The 15,855-nt window shown below is 36.5% G+C and overlaps 1 protein-coding gene across 2 annotated transcripts in view; it reads left to right on the forward strand.

Annotated features, from left to right (window-relative positions):
• Nucleotides 1-1,973: 1,973 nt before the first annotated feature.
• The window catches only part of ghrhrb (growth hormone releasing hormone receptor b), a 29,319-nt gene continuing 15,437 nt past the window's right edge, over nt 1,974-15,855 (forward strand). The window contains exons 1-3 of one of the 2 annotated variants that reach the window (XM_066717117.1): nt 1,974-2,182; nt 2,308-2,359; nt 9,137-9,245. In XM_066717117.1, the coding sequence (XP_066573214.1) occupies nt 2,315-2,359; nt 9,137-9,245 (154 nt within the window). In that variant the 5' untranslated portion in view covers nt 1,974-2,182; nt 2,308-2,314. The other variant, XM_066717126.1, reaches the window with a different exon arrangement.

Raw genomic sequence — 15,855 nt, forward strand, 5'->3', positions numbered from 1 at the left:
ATGGAGGCCCCACCTCACAACTTACAGGACTTAAAGGATCTGCTGCTAACGTCTTGGTGCCAGATACCACAGCACACCTTCAGAGGTTTAGTGGAGTCCGTGCCTCGACGGGTCAGAGCCGTTTTGGCGGCAAAAGGGGGACCTACACAATATTAGGCAGGTGGTCATAATGTTATGGCTGATCGGTGTGTATTTATATATATATATATATATATTAAAATTACTGGATGATTCCGAAACACACACTTGCCATTTAAAACTTCAAAAAATTAAGATACTCAGAATGAGCAAGTTAGAGGCGATGATAGATTTAAATATTCAATTTGATTCTGCAATGAAAAAGTTCTAGGAAATGTCAGGAATGTGTACCCTTTTATATTAATTCTGTACTATTTGTATAAATTATACCCTATTATTCCCTAAATTAAGTTTTCTGATGCACGGTCATGACTTGCATTACCAAGATAAGTTTAAATTTATGTTCTAATGGTTGGAGTCTATCTTGCATTTTATGTGTTCAATTCAGTAAAATACAACAATAAGGTCAGGAGAAACTCATAAGGTTATCCAAGCAAGACCAGAAAGAACAAGAACAAATTCGCATTTTGACTGCATTTTTACTGTCCTGTTTAATTCTTGTTTTGGTTATATTGCTCTTTATTAACAGAGTTGTCTGATTTGCCTCAAGCTTGGCAGAGAGGAGAGGGATTAAACAGGGAAGGAATTGTTTATTACCATCATGGCTCTGGTTTCAAAGTGGACTTGAAACTCTTTGACAGATCCTTTCTGTGAAGTTACGGAGTCGTAGTCCCTGTGGAATAAGAAATCTGCTTGCAGTGGCACTGCCCTTGACTGAAGGTCAGATGGTCCCTTCAAAGATGGTTTCTTTAACTAGAATTCAGTACTTACTAAATTTGTGCTGAAAGATTAAAAGCAAGCCCTCAGAACCTCAACACTTTTTTCTTCGTCTTCTGGTTATGATTTTTTGGGTTGTTTTTTGTGTGTGCTTTAAAAAAAGAAGTTTTACAATGAAAATATGAGATTGGTAGGTAACTGTATTTGAGATTGCAAAGCTATTTTTGAACACTAACCCGCAGATTATTATTCATCTGAATATGTTTTTTTATGTTGTAATCAGAGTGTACCTTGTTATTGAACCTCAGTATAACTAAGCCAGTGAAAAACAAACCAAAACAACATCAGCTGCCAGTGAAAGCCTTGTCAACTCTGAGAAGAGATGGGGAAGCAAATAAGTATTGGACTGGCTTCACTGCTTTTACAACACTGAACATTACTAATTTGCTTGCACCCACGTACATCTCCTTTCCTGTAAAAATAAATAAATAATACAATGATCTCAACTTTCATTCTTATGGGAACTTAAAATGGCAATGATGGAAGCAAGGGGGTTTATTTTTCTATTACAATAACACAATCACACAACATGTATTTATTTCCAGTGAGTAACCTACACTGAGGCGCTGCGTGGTCTTTAGCCTCCACTAACGGACAGCTGTTGGCTATACAAGTTTTATTTGGCTTAAAAATAAAACTAGTATTACTTGATACCTGAGGGATATATCTGACATTAAATGATAGCAGGCGTATCATTTGTATTTGCTGTCCTTTTGCCAAGAAACTGGCATAAATCCATGAATGAGTGAGTTCAAAGGTTTCCAGCTTGAAGACACAACTTACCTACAAGGGTGAGCTGATCCAACTACCATCCATGTAAAGATGAATAACGATCATAATAAAACACAGGACGAAGCAAACTGCTGGGCTTTCACTTACAGTTCTGCCTATTGCTGTTGTTATTATTACCACAGCTCTATCTTACAGACCATCACAGCAGGTGTGTCCCTAGCGGATGGCTCTGTGCTTTGGTTATATAGTAACACTGCGTTTCCCCTGCCTGCCTGATTCATTGACTCTCATCCTCACGGTTTTGACCCGCCTGGGTCCCGCCTGGGTCCCGCCTGCGTCTCTGTGCATGTGTGCGGGCTGCGATGCGCAGACAGTAGCGCACTGGGCAGAGGCTGCAGGGATACAGGAGACGCGGCGCCCCGTCGCTGCGGGACAGAGTTTGCACGGGGTTTTATTTTGAGTGTTTTGTTTCTAGACCGAATTGGACTGAAGTGCTTTTTTTTTTTTTTTTGCATGGTTCTACTGCAAGACAAAGGTATATGACTTTTTCGCACATACACACAATTTCAAAGTCCGAAATATAGACAATGTGGCTGTTTTTTTGGCTGCAATTGAAATGTTTTTTTTTTCTCTTCCTTGAAATTTCAACGACCCCCGCAGACTGAACATGAACGTTTTGCACTTGTGTCTCCTGTTGACGGTCGGGAAACTGGTGAGTGCTTTTTACCTTGCAACACAAACCTAAAAGTGTTTCAAAGTTGTAGTCACAGCAAACTTTGACATACCTCGACAAATCCGATATGTGCAATATTCGTCTATAGCTGTAGTACATACGACCTTATTTCTAATGTTTATCGTACCTGCAAAACAAGAATAGTCGATCATTCGTTTCCAATCGGATTGCAAGAGTTAATGAGGTGTATATTCGGTATGTTTGAACATTTGTTGTATCGCTGTGCACGTTTTCCCCTGTGGAAGACTATATGTTGAAATTGTTTCTTCCCACAATAAGTATTTGGGATTTTCATTATCTCACCTCATGTAATTGTATCTAAAGAATGAGAGCAACCAGGCTTATACTTGAATTTACATTCAGATAATGTGGTGCATCCAGAAAATAAATAGCTTAAATACAGTAAAACAATATTCAATGGCGAATGCGAAGTTTTAGCATTTGTATTGGAAATCTTTTGAAGTTGTTTTTCAGTCAAAAGTTAAACCCCCTCTGTGTAAACTCAGTTCCATGAATAGCAGAATAAATCTGTATTCAACAAGCTCAAATATATGGATACATATACCCAAAATAAGGCTCCTGGGTGTGGATAGGAGGAATATTTGCATCTGTGTGGGTTCCCTATTATACAATATTAAAGTACACAAACGTAATCAAAATGGTGCAAACTATAACCCTCCAGACGGACATAGCTAAGGTACAAACATTTTTGTAAAGAAATATTGATCTTCATTTACATTACCTGTTTGGATTATGCAATATTTAAACAGATACATGAAACCTACATTGATTTAAGTCCAACCTGAGAATGTAGATCTCCTACATAGAAATATAAAATTCACCAAAGCACAACACAATAATGTGTCCTGTTAAAACAAATATGTTTGAGAAAAACACATTATTGTGTTAAAAAGACACAATTTGGTAATTTGGTAAATTTGAAAACAAGGTTGTGTTATGATTGAACAAACACAACAAGTATTAAATGTAACACATTAGTTCTAACAGTGCATTGTTGATTGATAAAATGGGTATTTGATATTTACTATGAATTGATTGATAAAGATAGTTTTGCTTGCTTTGTGTTTCCCTGCTGTGTTTGTGTGAATGTGGATTTGAAACCGGTTATGCAGATCAGAGGTGAGGAGTTGAATTCTACTCACACATATTGCATTACTTGACATAACTAGTAATTTATGTAAGACTGAAGGGATATGTTCTGAGGTCAAGCGATTACAATTGTTTGTTTTACATTTGCCTTAAGAAGAATATAAAGTTGTTCTTCCCATACAGAACAAATCTATATTTTAGTATATGTTAGATTTGTGTGATCTTTTCATTTCATCTGCAAGTATATTTTGTATATTTAAAATGTATGGTATAGATTTTTAATATTTTATAGTTGGTAACATATATTTAATTTATAGGTTGAAAACATAGGATGAGGTCAATTCATACAATATATTTTCAACATATTAAAAAAATAATACAATACATTTAACACATATAACCATTAAACAAAAGTTTGGCATGTGGAAACTATATGGATCTCACATTTCTACCATGGATTAAAAATCTGTTCTGTATAGGTTAATAATGATCTATAAATCCAACTCTAAACTACACAACAGCTATATATTAATTCAGATTGTAAACTCTTGTCATGCAGTATGATTTGAATCATTTTAATATATAGAATCAGCAATAACTCAACAGTTTTTGCTGTTAATCTCTGTAGATGAAGGAGACCATGTCACATAAATATATGATCCGTATACATTATATGACGCCTAAAGATATGAAACAACTTGTCTGCTATCTTTCTACCCCTTCACTTCTGCAGACAATATTCCCAACACCCCCTAAACCCTCCCAACATTTATGGTAGGTTGTATGATGTTTAACATTATTCAAATCTCTATTTTTTCCTGATGGAATTAAAGTGTAAGATGAAGGACATCCTTCGTCTTTTACTTCAATTCCAACACGCAAAAAATCTGAATGCATATATGAGGTTCTTCATCAGAATGAATCTTGTTGCATTACGTCTTCATCACAAATATGTCTTCCCATAAGTAAACAAAATAAGATTAACGGAGCAGAATGCTATTATAGATTTAAAGGCAATAATCCTCAGAGGGTGCAGTGCCACTTTTATTTTCCATTGCTTGTTCCATTTAGTGGATAAAAGTCCACACACAATTGCAACACATTAATGTTCTGAAACCTCAAGGGATATTTATGTTGCTTATAAACTCTTTTAATCTAGTGTTATTGTTATTGCTGTGTTACATACAATCCTTTGCATACACACTTAGAGTTTTTCATCATCTTCATCTGAAACAATGTTACTCTTTGCTTAATTTAGTGTAGTTAATTAAACAATACTTAATCATCAATAGGGCTGTTCATTATAAACCATTAATAAGCATTATCTTCTGTTCTTCTTCTTCTTATTTTATTTCTTGTCCAGGGCAACTTTCACTTTGCAAGCATTTTAAAGCATTGGAAAAGTGCAGTAATGTAGCCAATTCAAAATACAATAAGCACACATCCTAATTCAATAAGGTTACAAGTGCAGATACAGAGTCCTAGCTATCTGCTTAATGGAGGGGCATAGGAGAAGATGCAATAAAACAATAGAAGTTGAAAGTGTGGAGCAAGGGAAAAAACACTGAAATACTTCAAATGTTTTGATAGTTACACAACAAAAAGTGAAACAAATCCAAGGCCGGTGAATACTTCCTAGGGAGTGTATATTAAGTGATTTGTCACATAAATCAGACTTTGATGATGCCCACAACAACCCACCCAAAAAAAACACATGTATGAAGATATTGTTGAATCACAATACAATATTGGTTTGCCTGTCTTTGGATGATGATTTGTTTAGTTTTAAAAACATTATTATTAATGTATTTTAGTGATTCATTTAAAGATGGTTAATGCAGCGAGAGGGGGAGGGGGGGTGCACAAATGTAGAGATCTGAGGTGTAATAGTTTATTATTCAGTACGGACCTGCCTCTTCGAGTTTTGCCAGTGATGGTGGTTTGATTCAAGAGTACGCCATCATACAAAACAATGCTTCTCAGCCCTGAGCACCACCGTGTCTTCTTGTTTGTGTTCCAAATTAATTCTAAATGACTTAATTGAAGCTAAATTGCAATTAAGTTACATAATTAGACTGTAATAATTATTGCCAGCTGGTAAATTATTGTAAATTCAAGCAAGCATTAAGTAACGGAGAGCTCAGCTGGAACAAAAACCACAACAGACAGGGATGTGCCACTGGCTGAAACTGGTGATGCACCCATTGCACCCCAGAACCAGTCCCCTACCTCTTCACATTGTAGGTGAGTGACTTATGCACATAATAAGCCCCTACACTCTCTGCCTCTCAGCACCATAGCAACAACAGGGACCAACAGCCATCGATCTTAATTGACCCGAGTTATGGCACCGCTGTGGTGTGTGCTGTCAGACCTCGGAGTTGACTGTCATGACCGGCACACCTCCTGGTGCCCAACCCCACTGCACTGCAACCCCAACAACAAGAAACATAAGCTTCTGCCAGGAAATACCTTCACACTTAGAAACCTTTTCCAGCTAAGAATGTTGGCCACATAATAGTGTAATAATAAGAGTATCTCACATTGATACCACACTTCTCACATGCAGGCATGGAGGACAGGAAGAGATTCACTTATTCCACCCCTGAGGTGCATCTCTCTCAGGGGTGTGAAACAGCCATTTAGCACCTAACTACATAGCAGGTGAAGGTGGAGGAGTGAATCAGTTCTTAACCAATTAACTACAGAGAGAAATGTAGAGAGGCCAAAGTTTGGAATCCTTTATACATTCTTTTTCCCATGGCTATTTTTAGGTTTAATTTGGATATGATTGGATTCATTTGAAAATTGTGTAGCTAACTCAGATGTTGCTAAATCAAATCCTGCACTATTTTTACCAACAGTAATGAAGGCAATTCAGAGCAGCTTCATATTGATCAATCGTAGATGTTAATGATCTTCCTTTTGTTAGGATTAACTTACACAAAGAATTGGTCAGCTGGCGTCTGCTTTTGCTCCTTGCTCAGGTTTTGACAGTTGCACTGTTCCTTTGTTTAGTAGAGTAAATTATTCCTCAGAAAAATGCTTTTCATTGCTTCAGTCTTTCTGTCTCCATATGACTTTTGGTCTCTGATTGATTAAGAAACAATTTAATTGACCGTGGTATTGCACTATTCCAGCTTGTCTGTCTATATTCTGTGTACAGCTCGTACAGTGCTTTACGCAATGTATTATTAATACATGAGAATATAAGCATGTTTATTGAATCCATTTATTAAACTGCAACTGTAATTTGTGATGATTTCTAAGCACTTAATAGTTCAATAATATATTTCTTGGGATGATACTAATATTGAAAACAATAGACAGACAACAAGATTTAAGTTCTGGAACCAGTAATTATACTCATAAGCTGTGTAAAATCTGGATAAAACATGTTACACAATTCATATTGAGTAAGATCTCACCTTGTATGAGCAAGACTTATCAAACAGGGAAGGCCTGGACTTTATCCCATTGGGACAGAACCCTCACTACAGTTAGAAACCAAGATGAGAACCTCCATCCATTAGAGAAACCTTGTTTTGATTTAATTTAATTTAGATAAACTGTAGAAAGTATTCACTGTGCTCTTACATTTATTTTAACTCAGTGTAGCTATATTCAAGTAGCTACTGGAAAGTATAATTGTGTAATAATAAATAACCTGCACAAACAACAAACAAAAAAGCATTGTCTGCAAAAGCATTTATCATTACAGCAGCCCTGACACACATCCATCCCACATTCAAAACAAAATCAAATTCACCTGTTTTGCAGTTGATGTGGAAAATTGAGCGTCTCACTGGTTAGTAATTATTACACTCAGCAGTGATTTACAACCTAGGGTACACAATCTAATAAAAGAAAAAAGCTAATTATCAGTGGAGGTACAACTGCCAAGCATGTGTTAAAGGTCACCTGTAGACATGACCATCTGTCTCTGGGAAGAATCGTGAAGCTGTAGGTGTTTATGCGCTTCTCCGGTTGAATCACCTGTCTCTTAAGATGCATTTCCATATTGCCCTTCAGGCTGCTTAATAAGCTAAACTACATCGATATAAACAATCAGAATACAGTAAACTGGGATTCACTGAACACAGAGAGCATTATTTCTGAGAGAGTGAGATAAGAAGTTGGTCACAAAGTTAATTTAAAAGTATGGTTTATGTAACCAAATCACTCCATTTATATGATATGTGTAGAAAGTCCACACATCACATATTTTACCTTAAGTGTTTGAAATAAGTTTTAGAAATTACCTTTTTGAAAATCATGCATAAAATGCTATCCTGTATAAAGAAAGAACCCTACTTTGAATTAGTACCACATTAATCTTTGGTACCAAAATAACATTTATTTATTTCAGGCAGTACAGGTAATGTGTGTTTTTAATGTCGAAGAGAACTATTAAGCATACACAACAAGTGTGTGGCCACATCAAATGACATTTTGTGATGCATTTATTTGTTCCTACGGGTGAATGGGTGAGATTATCTAAGGACGGCTTTGTTTCTGAAGCCCAACAATATCTTTCTTCCTGGGATTAAGCTGGACAGTGATACGAAGATGATGGAGAGAGAGTGAGAAGGGAGAGAACCTAATGCCACAATGGCCAAAGAAAGATCACACCTGTTTCAACGCAGGCAGGCTGAGGTCAATTTGTGACGCAGGTTGGAACTAGTGTTGAAGTTACATGCAAGAAGAACAGAGAAATGGGGTTGAAACTGCAGGCAGGTTGCATATGGAGACTGTGCTGTTGGTTTTTGGCAGAAAGGGAGCTGCAATCTTATGTGTTACTATTATATTGTGAAATACAGATCGTAAATCGGAGCAGGTGATCGGGGAGTAAAGTTGATAACATGAGCCATCCTGCTTCACTGCTCCTACATCAGGCACAGTGTCTGGGTCAGTTCTGAGGGAGCTGGCTTTTGTAGTTTTATTGAAATTAATTATTGTTACATCATGCTGGAGGCATAGCAGCCGCACAAAATGGATGATGCTGGTTTACTAATCCTTGAGTTGTAAATCTAAAGCTTTAATTATGTTTGGTTATGGGAAAAATAATAGATAATGAATCCTGGGACTCACAGTCTGGTTACTATATGGGTCTGACTTGCACAACAGGATGGAGATAAGAAAGGCTGAGGGTTTTCACAAGTGGGAAAAAGGAATAAAGCCGATTGTTGACCCCACAGTGTGCTTACTGAGTGTGAGGACATTTCTAGGCTAGAATACTGATGAGATTTGCATTTAAACCTCCCTCATGTAATTATACATATTTATTGCCATAAAAGCCATAAAACTTTTATATTATATTTTTACACGGCCTATTAATGTTGCCCTTTCATTGCTGTCTGAGGTCTATTTTTATGCTTTATATATTATTTATTATCGTTTGTTCCAAATATGAATACGTTAGTGGCCAAACATTTTGTGTGAGGATCAGAATTGGACTCCTGTAGCTTTTTATTTTATTTTACCAATGTTCAGATATGGCTGAATTTACCAATTTACAAATGTACTCTTGAGAAGCTGATTGGGTTTATGGTACCAGAACTAAAACTGGAAAATTTCAGGCAATATTGATTAAAAGTTATTTTGAATTGACAATGTGTTTAAATTATTATTTTATCATATTTGCAGGTTGATTCAATTCATCCAGAGTGTGCCATCATATCGGACCTTTTGAGAGCCAAGTCTCTTTGCTATGAAAAGCGGAAAAAGGAGTCGTTCAACGTCACAGAAAAAAATGGTAAGCTTATAGTTCTTCAGAGTAAGACACCTTATACTTCAATCACACTACGTGACAATTTATGAAACATTTTTGTACTCTTGCTAAGAGCTTAGTTGTGTTTTTCTGATATTCACAGTGGCGTTGTTTCCCAACATGAAAACCACACAATTGCGTGGGGCCCCCAGATGCCTAATAGCAGTGTTACTTTACAAGCTGAATTGTAACTTGCAACAAATTCCTTATTGTTTCAAATGAAAAATAATGTATTGTCAATATCTTCATATAATTTTTTTAATGTACCAGGTCTGACATCTCCCTGTTTAGTGTTGTGGTAAGGTGTCTGCACCCTGGTGTGGGAGACCTGGGTTTGAATCCTGCTGTGGCCATTTCATGAGCAAGTTCTGTAAGAATAAGTGTACATTTCAGCATGTTTTTTCATATTATAGTAATCTATTTTGTATCATTGTGGCCTATTTTTGTTTCAGTATTTAGTTTTGTTATGCTTGGAAGTGTGTTTGTATACACAGCTCTGAAGTCACATGAATCACGTGAATGTACCCCATGTCAACAAGCCCACAGAGTGATGCCTGTAGTTCTATAGTTTCTATAGGAAGCCTGCAGTTACAACCATGTAGCCGGACTTATCGATAAAAAGGGCTGAGATTAAAGAGATGAAAACACTACAATGGCCGTGGATAACTGTAGGATTTAATTAAAGGCTGTTTTGGAATCGTTGTAGGACATTAAGAAGTATTTGATCTCAATCAAACGAGACAGTAAGTGATCAGGTTTTATTTATGCAGCTACTGAATTGAATACATAATTAAACTGTTATGTATAATTTATTAAAGCGCTATTTGTTTTTAGCACAACTTAAGTAGTGATTTCCAAAAGGAAACTTGTTGATGACAATCTTTTGTCAGTGACCTTATTGTTTGTGGTTAAAAGCTTGTGATGAAAAGTGTGTGACAAATTGACAGGATACCTTAAGCTCCATTTAACAATTGTTTTTAAAATGAATAGTGTACATTGCAGCTCCGATGATATCATCGTTAAAGCCAGACAGTATATTTGGCACAGAAGCTCCACACACAACATCACTGAAAGCATATGTTGGTAACACTTAAAAACAACAACAACATTAAAACGGATTAATTTACATATAATTCTTTAAAATATTTATTTGAATCTAAAAAGTGTATTTTAAATGCTCCTTTTAAAGTCGGGAACTTTATAACAGTGAAACAATGTGCACATCCTTCTTTTAAATCTTTATTTTATTCAGTTTTTGTTGTGTATTTATTAATATTTATGAATACCTTTATTTTGTATTTGTGAACCAACTAGTTCTACTGTTTGATTGAACAATAAAACTGAAGACTCCTGCTTTTTCAGAATAGCGGAATAAAAAACCCTGAATTCCGCAATTCTGTCAGTGTTCTCCGCAGCGGGAATCTCAAAGCACACTACACACCCCATCTGCACATCTATCTTTTTACAAACAGTAATCTAATTCTGTGCCATGACACATTTGAGTCACTGTAACTCTGCCAGCTTCAGTCAGTGAAATACAGCAAAGTGAAGTACTAGAAGGTACCCATTTTAACTTTAGTTTGAGAGCACTGATGATACTCTAGCCCACCCTTATAATGACACAGGATTGTGGCAGACACTGGTGTGTGAGGTGATGCTAAAATTGTCATGACAGGTAGAGGTGAAGGGGCCCCTAAACTGAGCTTTGGATGGGCCACAAAATTGACAAATCTGCCAATCTGCAAATCTGCCAGGTCAGGGTGAATGATGTACCATGTATATCTTTTGTAAAGCTACCTGATAAGGAATTGCTCTGGTCATTGTTCAGTTTCCATGGAGGGATTTCCTGGGGCTTTTCTCACATGGGGTGGGTAAATATTAAATTAGCTTCGAACACTTCCTCTAACAAGAAGAGGACAGAGGCCCGGAAAGTGTTATTTATCTTACAGTAAATATTTACACTAGATCTAACAAGAATGCTGATGGTTGTCAGGCGAGATGCTTTTTTTTAATTAAGCACTATATATTATTTATATATATACTAAATATTTATACAGTAAATAATAATATATGTGTACGTAGGTGCCACAGGCCATTTAGAAACATTGTTTTCATCTTGTTGACCACAATGTTGGCGAAGTATGTTATTACCAGCGGAGCATTTTGACTAATGTATTTGAAAAATCATTAAAATCATAAACAATCAGTTAATATTTTTGAATGTCTTTGCTTTAGGAGGATGAACATCTAAACATCCTTTTTTCATATCTCAGTGATGCCATGGCCCTGCTGTCATTAAGGGCACATGGCAGTTTGCATCCAGTATGAAACATGGCATTAGAATGGGAATACAAGTTTAATTAAGCAAAATATTGAAAAAAGAGTATAGCATTTTGTATCCAATTCAGTTTTTTACAGGAACCAATTGATGACAAAGGTTGCATCCCTTTTGAAAATATAATAATACAATCATACCTTAAATTGGAAAGATATATAATAGGTTATGAAGGCCAACTGAATGTGAAATACACTATTAAGTGCATTATATATAATACTAGTTCATCCACATAAACAAAGTTGGTGATGGTGGCTCTAAAGAAGACAAAGGGCTAGACCACATCAAAGGAACAAGTTACTCATGAATCGTAAGTTGCAAACTTGTACCCTATTGAGTTTTGATTTAAAAGTAGTGGAAAGTGGTTTCTGGACAATAAATTAAAACACGATAGGATACAGGTTTGTATTTTGTGATTTGTGGGTAGATCAATGTTTTGACATGGTCTTGCCAATAGTATTTTTAGAAAGGAAGTTAGTTCAGTCAGTTCTTAAATTAGTTATTAAGGACTCAGGAAATTAAGAACCTCTCTAGGAAAATAGACCAGATGACCTGATACCATCCTCAATAAGGGATGGTTTAACCTCTTCATCTCGAGCAGGGATGATTGAAATCCTTGTCCATCTTATTATTTTTAATTGGAACAAACCCAACATATTGTTTTTCCAATATACTGCAAACCAGCAGTAGGCAATTATAGGGTGCAATCAACTGTGGAGTTTGGGAGATTAAAATAACTAACTCAGATGGAGCAAATGGCTTTGGTATGTGAGCAGTGAATGTGAAACAAGACAATATGAGATCCGGACTGATTTGTTGTCATTGTTTTGTATTTTACAGTGTCAGAACCTCAAACTTTTAATTTATGTGTATTTTTTTTTTTTATAAGATCTGAGTAAGATCATCTATCAACAGCTTTAGCAAACACCACACATTTCACTGACACTATATACCATTTCTATGCAAAGAAATATAACAAGTTCATTAATATTTTTCATGTGTAATTGTGTTTCTATATGATGATGGAATTTGATTTCAGTTTTCATTTCAAATGCCTGTGTAAATGATATGCATCCCATCCTTCTCTTGGGCCATTTTGGAAAAATGCTAAATACAGCCACCATAATTTTAACAAGAACTGATTGGCAAAACACATTGAACCACACCTGTCTCCTTCACACTGACTTCCCGTTAGATATCAAATCACATTAAAAAAGTCAGCAGGCTCTTCACAGCATCAGTCTTGTTTACATTCCTGGTCATTCACCTGCTAGCAGCCCATCAATATCAGTATCAATATTATATCAATAATATAATTGCCAAGCAGTTATCCATAGCGCATATATTTTCAGTCAACCAGTCTTGTTTCAGTTAAAGTTGGAAAAGTCCCTACATTTCTATAGATTGGGTGCCCAAAGCAATTACCTATTAAACCTTGTGTAGAACAAGCAACACTGCATTGTACAATTACAAATATGAACTGTTTTAGAAAAGGAGCCAAATTTTCCTATTTTTTGCACCTTTTTGTAATTGTTTTTACATTATAATGGATTCATAAGGAATACATTAAATGTCTTCTTTTTCATTGTAATGTAACAAGGAGATTTCTTCTCATAGCAGGAAGGTACAGAATAGGTACACATTGTTTCTCATAGTAGGAAGAAACATCAGAGACTATAGACAGTAAGCGCTGATGAACACATCAATCGAGCAATAACTGTCTGCGAACTGAGCACGAGGAAAAGACATTTTGCAATGAAAGAAAAAGAACCAATAGTTCTTGCTTCTCCAAATTGAATTAATTTTCGAGAAGGAAGACTTAAACCATTTAAAACACATTTCTACTAAGGTGTGAAGTAATATGAGATCGCTGTATGATTTTTTTCTGCCTGTAATTCCTTGCAATTCACAACTGTAAACAAATAAGAACTATAACAGAGAACATACAGAGAAATACATTTGTACATGGACAATTTCCCTTTGTTAACATATGTTTTCCCATGAGAGGTCTCACCACTTTGCACCAATTTAAATAAAAGTGTCTAGCAAAGGTGAGAAACTGTTATATACACTCACCTAAAGGATTATTAGGAACACCTGTTCAATTTCTCATTAATGCAATTATCTAACCAACCAATCACATAGCAGTTGCTTCAATGCATTTAGGGGTGTGGTCCTGGTCAAGACAATCTCCTGAACTCCAAACTGAATGTCTGAATGGGAAAGAAAGGTGATTTAAGCAATTTTGAGCGTGGCATGGTTGTTGGTGCCAGACGGGCCGGTCTGAGTATTTCACAATCTGCTCAGTTACTGGGATTTTCACGCACAACCATTTCTAGGGTTTACAAAGAATGGTGTGAAAAGGGAAAAACATCCAGTATGCGGCAGTCCTGTGGGCGAAAATGCCTTGTTGATGCTAGAGGTCAGAGGAGAATGGGCCGACTGATTCAAGCTGATAGAAGAGCAACTTTGACTGAAATAAGCACTCGTTACAACCGAGGTATGCAGCAAAGTATTTGTGAAGCCACAACACGTACAACCTTGAGGCGGATGGGCTACAACAGCAGAAGACCCCACCGGGTACCACTCATCTCCACTACAAATAGGAAAAAGAGGCTACAATTTGCACAAGCTCACCAAAATTGGACAGTTGAAGACTGGAAAAATGTTGCCTGGTCTGATGAGTCTCGATTTCTGTTGAGACATTCAGATGGTAGAGTCAGAATTTGGCGTAAACAGAATGAGAACATGGATCCATCATGCCTTGTTACCACTGTGCAGGCTGGTGGTGGTGGTGTAATGGTGTGGGGGATGTTTTCTTGGCACACTTTAGGCCCCTTAGTGCCAATTGGGCATTGTTTAAATGCCACGGCCTACCTGAGCATTGTTTCTGACCATGTCCATCCCTTTATGACCACCATGTACCCATCCTCTGATGGCTACTTCCAGCAGGATAATGCACCATGTCACAAAGGTCGAATCATTTCAAATTGGTTTCTTGAACATGACAGTGAGTTCACTGTACTAAACTGGCCCCCACAGTCACCAGATCTCAACCCAATAGAGCATCTTTGGGATGTGGTGGAACGGGAGCTTCGTGCCCTGGATGTGCATCCCACAAATCTCCATCAACTGCAAGATGCTATCCTATCAATATGGGCCAACATTTCTAAAGAATGCTTTCAGCACCTTGTTGAATCAATGCCACGTAGAATTAAGGCAGTTCTGAAGGCGAAAGGGGGTCAAACACAGTATTAGTATGGTGTTCCTAATAATCCTTTAGGTGAGTTTATATGTTCTTCACTGCAAACGGCTATGTGTGGTATTAAAGTATTGCGGACCGCCACAATATGAAGTATGCAGCCAACATATATTAACATATGTTAATACTGTTTACATTGCCTTTAGTTCCATTCTAGACCCAAGATACTGCATAATGTGTTCTCTGGATTTAAAACCTTTTGGATAAATATAAATGAGATACAGCAACAGTATTTGCAGCTTCATCTATGTTTGTGTCTTCTGTAAAATGGACAGGTTTTCTTAATTTATATGAGGAAATTCTAATTCCTAAGTTGTACCTTACAGTAGTGCTACCACTTGTTTTCTACAGGTTTGCTCTTGATCCGAGCGCAGGCCTTCTCTTCAATTCCTGCAGCTTTCACAGTAGGACATAGTCTTTTGTGAGGACCTTTATCAAAAGCTTTTTGAAAATCTAAATTTATCCTGGCATGTGTCTTATAATTATCCACTGCAATAGTCGCCTGCCCAAAGAAAATCGAATAAGTTACACAGACAAGATCTCCCCTTTGCAGTTTCCATTTAGATACTCTTATATTTTCTCATTTTTACTTAATTTTAAATCTAATAGAGGTAAGACTGATTGGTCTGTAATTGCCTGGCCCAGTTTGGGTGCTTTTTTATGAATGGGCATTATGTTAGAAATTCGTCAACCTGTCTGCACAATGCCCTGCCAAAGAGTCAATTAAAATACCGTCGTTAAGGGTCAATGAATAACTTTACTGATTTCATTGAGTACAGCTGGGACAATACTGTCTAGCCCAGGCGATTTATTCATTTTAAGTTCTCATAGTCCCTTTAAAACTTTATACTCTATTCACTATTTACAAAATCATTTAAAACTGAGTGAAAAAATGTTCAACCTCTGCACACTAGTTTAAATTGTCCATATATATATATGTATAGCCTGATATTACACACAGAAATACATTAATTATTTTAAATACATACCAGTATTTC

This window comes from Amia ocellicauda, chromosome 2, assembly GCF_036373705.1.
Source record: "Amia ocellicauda isolate fAmiCal2 chromosome 2, fAmiCal2.hap1, whole genome shotgun sequence".
Lineage (NCBI taxonomy): Eukaryota > Metazoa > Chordata > Actinopteri > Amiiformes > Amiidae > Amia > Amia ocellicauda.